This window comes from Struthio camelus, chromosome 7 (assembly GCF_040807025.1).
Source record: "Struthio camelus isolate bStrCam1 chromosome 7, bStrCam1.hap1, whole genome shotgun sequence".
NCBI classification, from domain to species: Eukaryota; Metazoa; Chordata; class Aves; order Struthioniformes; family Struthionidae; genus Struthio; species Struthio camelus.
In genome coordinates this window covers 22,131,102-22,148,548 of record NC_090948.1, presented here as the reverse complement: position 1 = coordinate 22,148,548, position 17,447 = coordinate 22,131,102, and the positions used below count along the sequence as shown (strand labels likewise).

The 17,447-nt window shown below is 40.9% G+C and overlaps 1 protein-coding gene across 1 annotated transcript; it reads right to left on the bottom strand.

Annotated features, from left to right (window-relative positions):
* Positions 1-2,027: 2,027 nt before the first annotated feature.
* GDF10 (growth differentiation factor 10) lies at positions 2,028-17,040 on the bottom strand. The gene is made up of 3 exons (XM_009677926.2): positions 16,630-17,040; positions 9,427-10,328; positions 2,028-3,058 (listed from the first exon to the last, which is right to left on the bottom strand). Exons 1-3 carry the CDS (start codon positions 16,925-16,927, stop codon positions 2,867-2,869), a joined length of 1,392 nt encoding a protein of 463 aa, XP_009676221.2. The 5' UTR covers positions 16,928-17,040; the 3' UTR covers positions 2,028-2,866.
* Positions 17,041-17,447: the final 407 nt, after the last annotated feature.

The following is a 17,447-nucleotide window of genomic DNA, read 5'->3' as shown; positions in this document are numbered from 1 at the left end:
ACATGAGAGTTTATTTTGCTTCTCTAAATTACATTGTTTCTCCAGATAAAATAAACGTTGCAAATAAGAGAATTGTCTTGCTTGTGTAATAGGGGAAGCTGGAATAGCTATGCCACTTATGGGTATAATTTTACTTTCCCCATGCTAAATGACATAGTTATGCCAACAATACTTTTAAATGCGGACTACACCTTTAGGGGTTTTATAGGTTCCCTATTGTGTGTAGGAGCAGCGTTTTCCCTTACATCCTATAGGCCTTATAACAGATCAGGGGATGGTATCTCTCTTTCCTAACCGCTTGCCTCAGCACATCTTGGAAAGCAACGATATACTCAAGGAGTAGTTCGGAATTTAAAAAAAGATTCCCTAAAGAAAACAAAATGCAATAGACCGGACTATTACACTAGGCTAATTCTATTCAGAGCTGATGTTAAATGGAAGGAAAACTATCCTGCAGAAAAGGTAAATATTCACAGGGACAGAAATGACAATGGTTTAAAATTAAGAAAGTTTTATACTTATGGGTGTACCCTAGGAATAAATGATGAATTTCTGAGAACTTTTTAACTTATGCATTAGTATTAACTCTTTCAGCCTTAGTTTACTCTGTAACTATGAAAAGAACTCAAGACCTTGCAAGGGAGATCTTTAATAGCAGCAGTACACAAAGCTCTGTCCCAGTAGTTCCTTTGCAAATCACTAGTGATTTGGGAGAAGAAGAAATGCCTACCTGGATCTATGCCCTTTCTTTCCTTTCTCTAACTGGCAGTTACTACAAGGTGCCTCAGAGCTATCTACTTATTGAGAGGTGTTTAGGAGGAAGTATGAAGAACTGTGGACAGAGTGGCTGTGCAGACAGATAAGTCCGTACACACTGAATCTTGATTTTAAGTGATTTAGCAAGAAGTGCCACATTTACACACCTCTGCTGGCTGGGAATCTTTACCACATAAAAATGGAATATCGGTGGCAGAAGTTACCTAGGGCCTTAGCAGGACAGGAGCCTTCACAATGAAGTCATTCACATCAGAAGGTAGTGTGTATAGTATCGTTCTCCTAAGCAACACAAATTTAATCGGGCAAGATAGTGCAAAAGGTTAGACTGCCCCTTGAGGGGTAAACTCTCCGCATCTTGCACTTTGTCCTGCCTCACAGACTTCAGTAGTTTGTTCTGCTCCTAGTTGTCTTATGCTATTGTACAACAGGTTAATGAAAACGGAAGAGAGCATGGTCAGTTTGTCCTGGCATGCGATAACACCGAGAAAGATAAATAACAGTCACAGTAACGGAACGCGAGCTCTTAGGAGAGCGCTGTAGTTAAGAGCGCTATCAAGGTTGTATCAAGAGAGGATTATACATGAGATGGAGGGAAGCAGATTTATTTCCATTTCTATAAATGGAACCACTGCCGAATATTGTGCCCCGTTATGATGTTCATTATTGGGAAAAAAAGAGTTAAAGTTTTGGAACGAGTTCAGAAAAGAGCCATGAGGAATTATTTTGAGGCTTGGAATAGTAAGAAATCAAAGTACCTATTAATTCTTTGCCAAGATGTAATCTGAGCCTGCTGTATATATTAAAAATACGCAGAGAAAGTATTTTGAATATTAGACAAAAGGGACCTAATAGCAATAGGTTAGAGTAAGATCAAGTGAATTGAAGCTAAAGCTCAACAAATTCAGGCTAGGAGTAAGCCGCTACATTTTAACAAAGATGACTAACTATTAGAATGACTACTTGTAGTCCAGTAGAGATATTCTGTCACTTGAAATCTTTAAAGGCAAATGTATGCCTTTTTTTCAAAGATATTCCCAAGCTCAAAACAGAGGTTTCAGCCATGATGCAGAAACTACTGGGCAAGGCTCTTTGATCTGTGCTGTGTGGGAGGTCAGTCTAGATGAGCAAAATATTCCCTTCTGGCTTTAATCTATTGATGTTCATTATGACAAGCTTAACATGCATTTACATGTTTCCATCTAATTAACAGAATGTAACCAAGTGGATTATAGAAAGACATTTCAACTATATTTAGATACTACTGTACCTTTAATTTATTAGCTTTTGTTAAAAGCATGTAACAATCTAGAGGATATAAAGTATAATTTACAAAAATATAAATCTTAGTTATTTTGTTTTTAGTATTTCAACATATTACTATATAGTATGTGTTACTCAGAGAATATATGTTTAACAACCTGAAATCATCCAGCAAACCAAGAGTGTGGGATATTACATGTGTCTTTTGTAGAACAAATTATATATTAGGGAAGGGTAACCGAAAATGGTTATATTAACATACTGTATATGTAAAAGCTTATACAGTACACTACACTTGAATCTTGAAGAAAATATACATATTAAGCCCTTTATTACAGCATTTTCAGTATAAATATACAGATTAAGAGTATGAGTGTTTTAGGCAAAAAGTTTTGATTTGTGTACACAAATGGTATTCTAGAATAAGCCTGCCTTTGCAAGTTCACTTCCCATCTTCTTGGTTAACTGAGGAGATAAAATAGAAAAATAGCATATAAAAACATATTTTAGTCCTTTGATTATGGAAAACTTTACGTTTAAATTTCTGCACTATATACCATGTTTCTCAGCTAGATGGGTTAAGAAGAAATTGTAGAGTATTGATTTCCTGGAAGGTGAATCACTGTTAATTTTGTAAGACAAATGACGATATTAAGACATATCCTTCCAGGTGAGCAGGTGTGCTGCTTTAGTCTCTCTGCATGCTGTCTGTAGAAGTTGTAGGCTTGCATCTGCTCATTAACAACAGTGGATTTATTTCCCATTCACAACTTTCTCAGTGTAGTCGGGCAGGATATTTAGGTCTTGTTAAAGATGTGTTTGCATGAACTTATCGGCAGGCACAGGTGTCAACTGACATGTTGGGATATACCTTTAAAACCACGTTTTTGTTCTCATCTAAGAAGAGGACACTGAGTGAGTTCATTTTGTCAGGAACGCAGCAGGGCTCTGGAATGCCGGGAATGATGCCCACTGCTTTTACGATGCTCTGGATTGTAGCATGGTTTGATGGCCGGACAATCTGCAACATAGAAGGAAGTAGTTATTGCTTCATCTATGAGAAGTCACTTTCCCAAATAGGCTTGGAAAATGACAACATTATGATTTTTTGTTTCTCAAAAAAGTGAATATACTTGTATGAGCCACAGGGCTGCGCAACACAGTCAGTCCCTCCCATTTCCAGCTTGCCTGCCCAGGAGGCATCTATCAGATATTTTGTACTCTTTGTGCTGCCTTCGTAAATACCAGAGGAGGGCACTGGTGGCATAGCCAGCATTCAGTAGCCTAGAAAAACCGAGGAGAGTGTCCATGACTGCACTTATTAAACTCTGGAGGCAGGCATGCAGGAGAAAATGGCTAAGGTGGGGCGTGCTTCTCCATCGTACAGTGTTATCTCTTGTCTTCTCACCCTCTGACTGGGAAAATTGTTCATTGTAATTCTTTCCAAAATAACTATTCATGTAGTCCAGGAGTAATTCTTCTCATGTTCACTAACCTAGAATTAGTTACTTTTTCCTGGAATAACCACTGTATATTAAAAGAGTAATTCTAATGTAGCAGGGCTTCTGGAACAGTGTCCACAGGGGGGAGTTACCCTAAAATTATCAAGCAACCTCACAGACCCGTTCTCATCATACCTCCATGACAAATGTGTAGTTTGTCTGCTTCCCTCTGCCTTTCTTGCTGGGCTTTTTTTTTTTTTTTTTTAAGTTCTAACAAGCCTCACAGTGGGAGAAGAAAACAAAAAGCTGGGAGGGCAGGAGGCATATAAAGTGAGAGCTCACAACAGCTTAACAGCTGTTACTGTTCAGAATACTGAGCCACCTTCTTCTGCCATTGATTTTTGTATGCAGTAGAACAACACAAGGAAAAATATTTGAGAAGAGGACAGAATGGAGATTTTTAGGTATAAGAACATTGAGAATAAGAAAAGGAGTGTTAAGATTATATAAATAGTATATGCTATTTAATAGTTAAATGGTAGTCCTATATTTTTAGCATTTATTCAAAAGCTACACTTGACCCTTGTAGTCTGAGCAACTGAGTAGTACTAAACAGTTTTCACCAATTCTGTTGCTTGAGCTATGTACCATCAAGCACAGCTTTACTGGTAAAGGTGGAGGAGTCACCGTCTTTCTTTGCCGTTGCCTCAGCATAGTATGGAGTGCATATGCTCCAGTTGCACGTTGCAACACACAACTGAGGCTGAAGCTGCAGTCGCTTCTGTTCAGTCATCATGCTTGAATATTGTCTCAGCAAGTGAGTGCAGTAATAGGTAGTCAAACCTGTATTGATCATATCAGGCTTTTTGCTACAATTTCAGGTGTTGTCTGCACAGATTTGGTATACAAGACACATGAAATCTTTCACTGCTATCAGAACATATCTGTAGCTGCATCTCAGGTGGAACAACAAATAGGGACTTCACACACTTCGACATGGAAGCAGATACTTTAAGTGAGAAGAGTTAATGTTTCTTATATCTTCCCTACTTTTCAAATTACAAGAATTGTGCTTATGAAAAACACCTGACTTTTACTTTCAATGTGGAAAGTTACACAGTGTCTAGGTTTCATAAAGGAGACATTTTTTAGGATAATTCAATTTTGGTGTACTTGCTTGAAGTGTAAGATCATGTCAGAAAATCAGAATCAGACCTTGATCACTGCTGAAGCTTTCAGAGGTTCCTGAACTAAAGAAAGTGCTCATTTGAACCATTACAAGATCAAACTGTGAAATCCAGTCTTGATCCTCTGGGGCTTCAAGAGAGCATCCTTATATCCAAATTCCAACAAATGACCTATCCTGGAAAGTGCCTTTTCATATTTAGAGTATCTTGGCATAATTAGCAGTAGCTTCCTCTCTTATGCCACCCTTCATCTTTAGATTTCAATATTGTCCACGAACAAGCAGCAGTGAATTAGCCTCACAGCTGCCATGTGAAGTAGAAATAGCCTCCTACCCACACTGCCCGTGTCAGAAAACCTGGACAGCGAGAGGGAGACAAAAGTAACTTACAGGTGTATAAGCAGCTGCAGACTTTGGAAATTCAAGTAAATGGAGCTTCTAGAATCTAGCTCTTGTTTAACCATTATGAAAAACTCCTGAAATCTTCCTAACTCCTTTATTATTTGAGTGTTATTTGAAACAGCTACAGATCTTAATGTGTTACTCCAAGAGAATTTGCTGACCCCATGCAAGGGATGGCTATCATTGCCCTCAGTCCTGCTTACTGGCTTACAGGATTCTTGAGTAGGAACCTGCAGAAGATCCCACTAGGATGTTCTCCAGCTATACAGTCTGACATATCTGCAAGGAGCAAATAGATGTGAGGCAGGTCTAGCACAGGAAGCTGTCACCCCTGAAACCAGTCCAGAATAATCCAGCCTGAGTAAATCAGGCTACCAAGGCGACTGCACTAATTAGGTTTCTGTTGCCTTAAAGTCTGTAGACACTATGCTCAACAGCGCTCATAGACGACACTGCTTATTATGGACTGTTGCTCAGTACAGGATCTGACTGCCTGAGCCCTACCTCTGCAGCAGAGCTGGACAGCACACCCATCCCACATCCGGCCAGAAGTTTCCAGCTGCTCTGGAAGCTCGGCCTGAGTGCTCAGTGATCTTGGGCTAGGCTTCACACTAGCCTTCATACCAAGGTGTTACAGTGGTAAGCTTGCAGGAATGAGTTGAATGCCCAGTAGTGATGGTGCTAGGACAGTTGTAATGTCTTAAATGGCATCTATTAAGTTCTATACAGCAGAGCAGATTCTGCTCTTACCTCACCTTCAGGACAATCCTAGTTCAGGAACAGTTTGGGCCTCAGAAAACAGAAGGTGTGATTGGAGTTGAAAAGCAGCTAAACAGCAGGTTTGAAAACCATAGCTCCTCCCCTTCTTCCTGGCTTTTCCATTCCTTTTAAAACATGTGGTTTTTTATCATGAAATTTGCCTTGCAAAAAGCACCCTCCCCCACATCTTAATAAGCAACACTTTCTAGCTTCAGGAAAGTTTTATTTTCAGGTTTGAACACTACACTCAAAATGAAGCTCATGAACTGAGACTCCCTTAGGACAAAATCAAGAGTGTTCTAATGAATGTAGGTCAGAGAAGGGACATTTCAAAATACTGGTTTCCCAGTGATGCTTATGGACACTGAACCAGAGTCCTGACATAGCAGCAGAAGTCAGCTAAACACTATTCAAACTAATGCAGCAATAATCTTATAGCAGCTGAGAACAGAGGTTATCTTGACAAAGCCACAGTCCTGGAGGTGATATCAGTAATATACCCTCACATCTGGAAGACACTGATGTCTCAAGATAGTATTTCGTATACAGATCTTCTCTGAAGAAGATGACTTCATAGAAAAGTTAGATGCATGAAGCCCTTAGAGCCTATTCTCATATTCAGGAGTAAAGAAGTCATGGATAATTTTACAGGGCAAACCCTGGGCTGCTGTAGCCTAACTGTTTCCAGGAATAAGTCAAAAGCTATTTAACAGATCTATTAGCTAAGCAACAGCATCTACCTGCTTGAATGATTTAGATTGTCTTAATTAGCAATTCACTTTAAACTTTCTGGGTAAACATACTTTACCCTCTCTGGTTGGTGGAGCTCAGTCCTAGCAGCCAGATATCCATGCTATCAAAATCCATCTATGGAATTGTGGGGTAGAGCTAACTATTCCTTACGGTGACAAACGGAAGGTGCTGCATTGCCAGATGACAGTATAATACGATGCAGAAACATTAGCCACACCAGGAGATGGTAATGAAGGTAGAGGATCATTAAGTATGTCTAGCACTTCCTCTCCCTTGTGCCTATCGCCATCTATTTCTACCTCAGTAAATCCATACCTAGAACTAGCATTTATTTGGCAAGCGCAGCAGTGCAGCCAACCATTTATGAACCATATAAGCTAGTCTTCTCCCTCACAGTTCAGGGAATAAGGCAGTAAAGTAAATGAACTTGCCATGACAAAATTTTACTGGAGCTGTTTTGTGTGTAGATTAAGAATTGCAGTTATTCAGGTAGTAGATGTGCGAACTGATGAAGTGATATTACAAAAATTTTATGATTTCATGATTCTTAACATCCTAAGTGTATAAGTGCAATTCTGTCTCCACAGTTAAAAGAGAATATCTTGTTTTTAAGATATAAAAGAATATCTTGTTTTTAAGATCATTGTTTTTAAGAGCGCTTAGTCTTGCCTATTAATAACAACTTATGTGTTGCCCATCACAGGTTGACTAGCATAGACTTAAGTCTTCATGAATAGCCTCAATCTGGCCTTTGACTTAACGACTACCAAGATCATGTATGTGCTTTCCTGACTTAGGGTTTTTGAGGTGATCAAGTGTTTAATGCCCCGGTATATTTACAAGAACAAAGACTATTTCTCCCTCCACAATATTTAGCAATTTTCATACACTGACCTGGATAGCTAAAGCCTTTATTCAAGTATGCTAATGTCCTAGGCATTGTTCAATTGAAGACAGTCATATTTAAAAGTTACAATTGTGAATCCGCCTGTATATTTTAGGATTATGTTCTCTTAGAAGTAGAAGTTACAAACTAACAATAGTAAACCTCTTCCAAAGCAAACCCAACTAGACAGTCAAACCAAAAATCTCCAGATCTGTGCATCTGTGATTTGATTATAAAATGTTCTGAGTTTTTGGCACCAAGATGCTAGTGCAGCTACATTAATTTCTCTATAAAACAAATATAGTGTAAAAATGAGAACTAAAATAAGAGCTTTTAGTTTACAAGAGAATCTACATTCTAGAACATTTAATTTCTTACCTGTAAGTGTTACTTAAATTTGCAATATAATATATATATTATTTCTTATTAGTCCAACTAAAAAAAATCTAATCTCTTTTGGTTCTTTCAGCTTTCCTGTATCATACTGTTTTGCTCACAATAAGTCATATATATTCAAAATCTCTCTCCCTTTTTTTTTTTTTTTTGCTTTGGTGTTTATGAGTGGTGAAATAGGTTGTGAGTCTATGGCACATGACTCGCATTGCCAGATCGGTTTTGTTTTGGGCACGTTAAGTAGTCTTTGTGTCATATGATATCTTTATGCTGCATCCAAAAAGTGAAATTTCATGTAAGCCAGCACCAGCTTTTACTAGTTTGTATTATCAATAGCTAAGTCTTATCAACACAGACTTCAGCACTGACCAGCTACTCAAGAATATATGTGGCCTGGGTAGATTTGTGTACCTTGCCCTGAAGTCTGGACTTCTACTGTTTCTGGACTTAAACTACCAACTCTTCCTGCAATCATACTCCTGATTTCAGTATAAACATACGTCAGTCTCTCTCTATAGAAAGCTGATTCCTGCCTCAAAGTTTTGAGTTTCTCTGCTGTAAAGCACAGTCTGTTATTTATAGGCAGATTAAATGTCCACATGCAAAAATGGCAGTTGAACGAATAACCAGACCATTTGCAGATATAAATGCAAAATAATTATATACGAGTTTCTGAACATGCAGGTTATACAATGCTTCATACCCTCCCTCTACACCCATTATCTGAAAGTCCTACAAAATGAGGATTGTTCTACTTGGGATAGTCAAAATTTCTACTTCTTGCCATAGGGCAAGTGAACGGGGAGTTTGCTACTGCAGAATTCCACTAAAGCAAGACTTCCGTCTGTCTCTTTGCTAGCAAATATCACACTGCTTCTATAGGAGGAATTCAAAACACTAGAATTAACCAGAGTGCAATAGACAGCTATTTGGCATTTTCTGATATATATATATAAAAGCAACTTTTTTTGATTCAAACAACATTGTCTCAATTTAAGAATTTAATAAATTAAGAAAGTGCCAGGGAATTTTGAGACACAAATGTCAGTTTAACTAACATTCTTTTTCTGAAAGTGAAAAGCAGTTAGTTTTTTTTTTTTTTAATTAGAAATACTTCAGTATTGCTACTCTGCATTTTTGCCATGAGGCTTTTCCAGTGGAATTTGGATATACTATGATATGGTAGTTTGTTTCATTATTAGCATATAAGAGTGTGCTTCTGCTATTGCACCAGAGTAGCTTGATAGTTTAGTGTGTGTGATTGTATTTTAATAAGCTGCGTAAGTCTTTATGTTGCAGTTTCAACATATAAAATAAGAAATAGTAGAGTAAATGTGAGACAGTTATTTTTCTCATTTTTCAGACTCCACTTAAGGATAACTTGGAATCTTTTCTGCTCTCTGATGCATAAGCTGACAGAAAAGATATTGCTCAAATTATCTGGGCTGAGCAAAGCATCAGAACACAGTGAAGAAGGTTAAATGTAACTAGCAAAGTAGTTGGATAGTTAAAACAGTAGATCTATTAGACTATGTTTGCAGGTTAACAACAGTGAAAAGGCATACTACCTTGGGCATTGGAAATTCACATGCTCCTGCACAGTAGTAGGCATCAAAGGATTTTGGAGATATGATCCATTCATTCCAGCCAATATCAGCAAAGTCAACTTTCATGTATCTTCTTGAACAAATCCTCGGCTCATTCCATTGTTTTCGCCTTGCTTTCTTCATTGTTTTCTCATCAAAATTTAGCACCTGAGATTTTGAGAGTGTTTCTGTATTTTCTTGCCCTTTTCTCCTTCGATCTTTGCGTGAGGCTTTTGGTTTCAAGGACTTGTAGGCATTCTCCCATATATCATGTTTACTGTATTTGTTGTATTCTACTTCTGGCAACTCATTGTTCTGAACAGAGCTAGAGGGGTATGTATCCCTCCTCACTCGCGTATCAGTAGAAGCATTTGGGGATAGATTTGGGTCCCCATCATTGGAAGGAAATGGGTCATAACGCTGTAGGGTGACTGCTACACTATTTGGTTCAGAGATTGCAAGATCATTGGCATAAACCAGTATATAAGGCAAATGACTGGCAACCAGTTCAGGGAAACCCTGGTATTTCTCTCCAGAATCAAGCTCAGCACAGAGAATGAGCTCTCCCACCCGTTTTGATTCTTTTATGATATGTGAAATGTCCTTTGCATGCCAAGCCCCTCGTCTTTGAAGAAACACAGTGATGTTCCCTTTCACTAGTCCATAGGCAGAGTTCTGGGGAATGCTTTGGAAAATGATGTTGAGCCGCAAGATCTGAGGCAGGAGAAGGAGGCGGCAGGATGAGTTCTTGGACCGCTTACAAAACGCTTCACGGTGCCGGGGGCGTTTGTCAGTGTAGAAGTGGAACGTGGCTGCAAGGATCATCTCTGAATCCTGCATTGATGTCAGATTGAAACAGTACAAGGGCTTTTGGGCCAAGAATTCTACGAGAGAGCAAGAAAAACAGATAAATACATGAGACCAAAAATGGTAGTCAAACCACCTATTGCTAAATAAGTGGATCAACAAACTTTACTTTTCACTTACCCACTTCAGACTAGGTAGTATAGTGAGCTCATTGGAGTTACTTTAGCTTAAAACTGTGGTGAATAAGAGGAAGAAAAATCAATCTCTAATAGCAGTATTACAATAGCATCAGGAGTGTCCAACATGCTGCACAACTTCTGAATACGTAAAGGATAAATCTCTGCCCAGAGATTTCAGTTTCAGACTGGCTTTCAGTCCAAACAGTCAAGAAAAGAATCCTTGCTTCTATTCCATTAATAACGAAGTCAAGCTCAGAAAGGCTGAGGCTGTACAACTTGCCCTTGGCAGAGCTCAGAATTGTACCTGAATCTTTCAAATCCCTTCTCAGTAAATTAGCTGAAAACCAACTTTACAATCAATATTCAAGATAGTCTAATCTGAAGTTGACTGCAGAGATTTCTGGAAGATCACTGGGTGCTGACTGACTGCCCAACAGCATATGAAATTCATTGTGGGAAGTAACGTACATATGAGAGACGTATCACAAGGTAGCTGGAAATAAGCATTTCCCCCCAGATTTTGGAGGCTGTAACCCTAAAGAGCAACCCTCCTTTCTATATACATCATTTAGGAGCTTTGTTCAAAGCATTGTGAAACCTACTTTGCTTTTAAGACATGTTTTGATCTGCTTGAAGTCTATTGCTATGCAATAGGAGCTGACTCTTACAATTCAAACTATTGGATATAGCATCTTTTTAGCTAATTGAACAATTTGTACCCAGGTTATATCTGCCCCATCTTCAAGGAACAGGAACAAATTTATAGTAATAACTGTTTACTCTAGGCTTATTCAAACTGTAGAAACCCCTCTTAGTTAGTTAAAATGTAATCCCAGAATCAGAAAACCTTCACAGCATATTTGGCACCCAAGGGTTGTTTTGTTTTGTTTGGTGTTTGTTTAAAAACAAAAAACAAACAAGTATCCCAGGCTTATTTAAGTGCTAAACTTATTTCACATCTATGCTTACCTCCAGATCTATATCATTCACTAGAGAGGATTAGAGCATGTCAGAGTATAATTAACATGATGGGAAGGGGAACATTTAGACTGATTTTCTCATTTAAGTCTGTTGAGCTATGGAAGAGCCTCAGAGTAGTCTAACTACAAGGAGTCCAAACTTCTTTTGGGACAAGTGAAATGCCCCTGCTGTAAGGCCTGAGGTAATCATCTAGGTATTTTTGTCCATGTTGAGAGTCACCAATTTTGTGTTTCAGAGAACAAATGATGTTGGCAGCACTTCTTAAACATAGTTTTTCCTTTGGCACTAGTACAGATAGGATCCCTAGATAGAGCCATCATCTCTTTATTGATGTTAGTTTTTGACAGCACCTCTCTTGTTCTTTGAACTTCACTGTGTGTGTGGCATCCGTGGTATCACATCAGCCTTAAGTGAGAACACATATATGCTATATGTGCCATAGCAGACAGTCCCTGACAAAAATCCGTTCTTCATAATGAACAAAAGGAAGATTACTCGCCTCATTTTACGGCTCAATAGGAGGCACAGGAAAAAAAAGAGTGGATGACTTGCTGAAGAATGAATATACAGGAAAGTGGTGGGAGAACCAGGAAATGACTCCTGTTCTCTCAAGCTTAGTCTGGTACTTAGAAGTCATTAAAGGACTTCAGTGGGTAAGTTTACACCTTTAGTTAAACGGACAAACCCTCTGGCAACCCTTCTTGACATACCTGGAAATTCTCTGGCAGCAGAGAAATTCTCTGGCAACCTCCAACAGCCAGTCTTTCCAGAGGAGCTTAGGTTTCTTTTTACATGTACTGTTGATGATGAACCACAGAAATGTTGGCAGCTAACTACAAAAAGGCAGTCCTGTTAACTGCCACCTGTCAGAATGTTCTTCCTTTTAAGCGCAGTTTCATCTGAAAGGTGAAAATTAGTAGTACCACATCTCAACTAAATTGGTGCTTCCTGTCTTCCAGTTCAGATGTCTGTTGGCTGGAACCATCATTCGGACAAAACCACAGTAGGTTAGGATGTTCATCAATGCCTGGCCTACATACACAGTCTGAAAGTACCAGTGTTCAAGTTGGCAATGTCCATGTCACCAGTAAATTTACACCATCTATATTTTTTTCCTGATGCAGTGAAGTGGAACCACCTGCACTGATACAGGTACCCACATACCATTTTCATAGGTGGCAGGGAGGCTAACAGGAGCAGGGTTCCTTGGGAACCTACTTGTTTCTATCAGTTCAGGATAGGATTTCTGTCAAACCACTCCCTTTTGATCAACTGTAGTCTTAGGCACAGATGCTGAGACCATGAAAAACTTAGAGTTTAGATTTGACTCAAGTCTTTGGAGTCTAGAAATTGCACAAGAGCAAGCATTTCTATGCTGCTAGACTACTTTCCAGACCAAATAGAAGAATAATCGTAGTATTTCCTTTAGAACACCAGGCTGTTGTTGATGTTTGTGCATTTCGGAAGACATGTTTAAAAAAGAAAAAAGTCTATCCACTGCCTCTCCCTACATGAGCTCTGTGTGCAATTGAAATCTATTTATTATTATTAGTAGTGCATGCCAAGTTCCAGATGAAGTTATGCTCCCAGCACCATCAGTTTTATAGATGTGACTTTTGGGCATATTCATCACTGGGTAAAGGCACTGGGTAAAGGCACCAGAGTCCCAGGGCTTCAAATGTGAAGAGAATTTGAAATGATGGTTCATAGAAAGGGAATTTTAATTTATCTAAATTTGTTCTGTATTCCAAAATGAAATGAACCCCTCAAAAGCCAAGATTCTTTGCAGGAGAGAATAGGTTCTTGTGAAGCTGTAGCTGCTGAAAAGCCAAGAGCCTAGAAGTATGAGTTTTTTAGGAACTGAGGAGACTTGAGTTTTAGATGGAGCTTAGTCACATGTATCAGATTTCGTCAGGTCACTCAGGCTTTTACCAATTTGTAAACTGAGAACTGTTACTTTTTTTTAGGTCTGCTCCAAGTTCAGCTATGTAAGTTGTATGCATTAAAGCTATTAATATTTTTAGTGATTATATCTACCTTTGGTCACTGTAGACAGCTTCAAGTTAGGAATACAGGCAAGATTTCTGGAGGATACATGCAAGAGGTGGGTAGAGAAAAGACAGGCAAGTTGCCAGGGAAAGAAAGTGCTAGGCTTTAATAGATAATCCACATAAGAGACTATAGCATTGCAGTAAGTGAAGGTTAACAATGCAGATTTACATGATATGCTGATGATACACATTTGTGTGGAAAAATATGCCAAGAATTAATTTTAAATGTTTTAATCTATGAAATTATGTTAAAGCAACTGTAAGGCTCTAGAGGTCAGAATTACAGTTCCCCAGGTAATCCTGATTTGCCTTTCTTGCATATAATGCATTATGATGCAGTCTTAATTAAATATCTGCTTATTTTCTCCCATTCACTGAGGCCTTTGCCTCATTTAGTACAGAGGAGGGATAGTGTTCAGGGAATGAATCTGAGGCGTAGGAGGCAATTTACAGGGAGATGAAACCTTATGGCTTGTATAGCTGAATGCTGCTACGAAGGCTAATTCCTCCATCTCAGACACCCAGATGATGCTGGACAATAACTTGATAAGTGAACAAATGTGACAACGTCCAAAGCCAGTTACAACATGACCATGTAACTTCAGTCAATTGGTGCTATTTTTTGAAGATACAGTTACCTGAAAACTAGGAAGCAGCCAAGATAAAAAGACTATGAACTAATTTGTCAAGTGCGTTTTTCATGTCAGCTCATTATCTGAGAAATAACCATCTCTTGTGAACACCTATGGAGGGGAGTTAAGAGGAACTGATTAGGTGTTTGTGGACCACTCCTCCTGAAGTGTTTAGTACTGTTAGAAAAACATGAGAAAGCTACAGCTTGGACCATATGCAAAGTTTATGTGGCACATAATTGATATTCTACATTGACTGGATTACTATGTAATATTTCTCCTCCATAGTCAACTCTTTATGCCATGTAAAAGATGTATAGATCCTACAAGGGCTAAATGGCAATACAGTTGTGTAATTAAGGAGACCTCAATAGCGCATGACAGAGGAGCAAAATAACTTGGGACTGACATTTCCCCATTTTGGAGCACTTGTTTTGGCAAACAACAGTACTTGAGTGTCCTGTTACAAATGGCTTTAAGTGTGCAGCACAGAACGTAGAGCCTTACAGATCTTCTGAAGGGTGGGTGGGTGTGAAAAAACAAAACAAAAATCCATTGCTTCGGATAATGAAAAGGAAATTATAGACATTAGCCTGTTTTGCTTATCTCAATAATATCAGAAGTATCATCTGTATTTTATAAGGAACAGACATTCCACATATGTTGCTAAAAGAACATGGTGGATTTCTCCTCTAAGGCACAAGAACGCTAGAATTTCTTGGAGGAGATACAGAAAGCAAAACGTAATGCCAGATACTGTTGTTCTTCCCCTGCTCCCTTTCATCTTGTATTGTTCTGTGGTTCATTTCAGACTGCTCATCCATAGTTTGATGAGATGCAAGGAAATAACATTTATTGTTATTATAACAAGGGAACACAGCAGAGGAGCTTCTGCGTTCATGCCATGCTACTGGGGAGAGGTGGGATCTAGCAGAGCAGGTACACAGATGGGAAACAGGAGATGCAAGTTTTGGACAAGGGTGTGCTTTATTTCCACTGCCCAACCCTAGAGGAGTTACTTGCAGGTGTCTATGCCTTGATTTTATGAACTACAAGGTAAGCAAAATAGTACTGATCTGTAACTATTCAGAGCAGTGTATCTGTGGGCAAGAAAAACTGTTGTTTAAATGGCATGCTAGTTCAGTGTTTTAAGATATAACTTAACTGCTTATGCCTAAGTCATTTTTCATTAATCTACTGAACAAGTAAAGAAAGATAAAAATTCTTGTTTTCCTACCAAAACAGATTTGTGGTTCAGGGCCTTGTTCAGGTAGCAGCCATTATCAGCTGGTTCACAAGAAAGTAAGAATAGGAGGAAGAGGTCATGGAATAACTTACCCACAGTGGAAGTTCCTTCCTAACCCCTATTAGTGGCCAGTTAATGATCTAAAGCATGAGGATTTAATTCCTTCTCATGTATCTGGCTTTGCTTTAAATCCTGATAGACTTCTAGATATTTTCATTAGCCACATACTCTTCCATGGACTCATTTGCTCCTCCTCTTTTTTTTTTTTTTTTAAAAAAAGACTTTAACATTATATTTTACATAGAAATCGAGGTGCACGAGAGGATGTGATTTCATGTGCAATGTTATAGTAACCATTTACTAGTAAATGCTGTGATGTTGCATTGTATTTTACACATTAGATCTTAAATGTAAGAATGAAGCTGATAAGAGCAAATTTTGAATTCATTTATCAAATATGCTTATAAAAATGACAGCTTCTGGAAATGTAACAAAAATGATATTCCGGGAGCTATGATTCTTAGTTTAATAACTAAGATTCGAGTTACAATTTCTAGAAGTTAACCAGAGGAGGAAGGCATTTCTCAGAAATGATGCATTTTGAATTTCTATGGCAAAGGATAACGAGTTTTAAAAGCATTAGCTAAGCAAAACTCATCTATCACTTTGAAGTACCAAGTGTATAATGAACATGCGTTTTTGACGGAGCATATCTACTCTCACACCCTCATATCAAAGCAAGGAAAACGAAGGAGAGGGAGGTCAGAGAGCCATCTCTTCAGGTTTAAGCAGTGCAACGGATTTAAGATCCCGAGCAGTCTTAGACGGTCCCGTAGGCGGCACTGTTCGTAGCAGCAGCTTCTGAAAGCGTGAGAAGAGCCGGGGTGAGAGGACCTAAGGCTGGAGCAGCAACCGCTGCTAGTTTTGTGCTCAAAGTATCTCAGGAAAGATCTTTCGACCGAGGGCGACGCGCACTGGGGAAAGCGCTTCCTGTGCTGATGGCTTGCACCCACAGCAAGGGAGAGGCCTTCTGGAGAGAGAGAGACGCTGTCTTGTTGCAAATATTCTCGGGGGAGGGGAGGGCGTCTACGAAGGCGACGCGGAGGGGAGACACCGCGTACGTGTCGGTGGTAGTAGGGGTCCTCCAGCCTTCACCCGGCTGCGCGGACCCCTGCAGCAGCGCGACGCCCCCGCAGTCACGGACAAGCGCGGGGGAAGCCCGTCGTTTTCAGGCGAAAAGGAAGCGAAGGGGCTAAAGGCGCCCCCCGCTCCCGCCCGGGTGCTCTTACCTGGCCTGGCTTTGAAGCTGCGGACCGTGTTGCCGTCGCCGGGCCGGCTCCCTTCCCGGTTGTACTTCTCGTAGAGCTTAAGCATGTGGACAGCTACCATGTCCTGAGCGATGCTGCCCAGCGCGGGCGACGGGGAAGAGCCCCCGCGGGGGCGGCGGCCGGGGGAGGCCAAGCCGCGGGCAGGCGGCGGCTCGGCGGGGCAGCGGGGCTGGCTGCCGGCACCCTCCCCCGCCGGCGAGCGGCAGCCCCCATGGCCCACGGCCCACAGCAGGAGGCAGCAGGTCAGGCGGGCGGCCATCGGCGATGCTGCGGGGGCCGCAGGGAAGCAGCGGAGCGCAGCGGGACAGCCGGGCGCGGGGCGGCGCGGCGGCAGCTCGGGCGCTGCCTGCCTCTGGGTCTCCCGGTTGGCCCTGCCGCACCGGGGCGAGGGGGCGGCGGCGGGGCCGGGCGGCCGGCGGGGTGGGGTGGGGGCGGCCCCCCCCGCCGCTGCTGCTGATGCCGCCGCCGCCGGGCCAATCCCCTCGCCTGCGGGGCGAGGAGCTCCGGCCCGGGGGCGGCGGAGCGGGAGCAGGGCCGGGCGGGCTGAGGGGCTCTGGGTGCTGGGGGAGCTCGCAGGAGGGGACGCTGCATTCCTCCAAGCTGGGGCTTCCCCGCTCTTTAAAGCGTAGCGGGGAAAGGTTCTAAATTAATTAGCGCTCAGCCGCTGATTGGAGACACATGTCACCGCCGCCGCCGGGGCAGCGAGCGCTGCTGCAGGACGGCACCTTGGCTGTGTGCGCCAGTGGGGCGGGGGCGAGGAAACCGTTTCTAGAAGATGA

What these genes read in the sequence shown, in the direction of transcription:
- GDF10 (XM_009677926.2), bottom strand. Translation starts at nt 16,927, where the DNA reads ATGGCCGCCCGCCTGACCTGCTGCCTCCTGCTGTGGGCCGTGGGCCAT. An exon ending in CAGCTTCAAAGCCAGGCCAG is followed by an intron (nt 10,329 to 16,629) that starts GTAAGAGCACCC and finishes GCTCTCTCGTAG; the next exon opens with AATTCTTGGCCCAAAAGCCC. An exon ending in GTGAATTTCCAATGCCCAAG is followed by an intron (nt 3,059 to 9,426) that starts GTAGTATGCCTT and finishes TCTATGTTGCAG; the next exon opens with ATTGTCCGGCCATCAAACCA.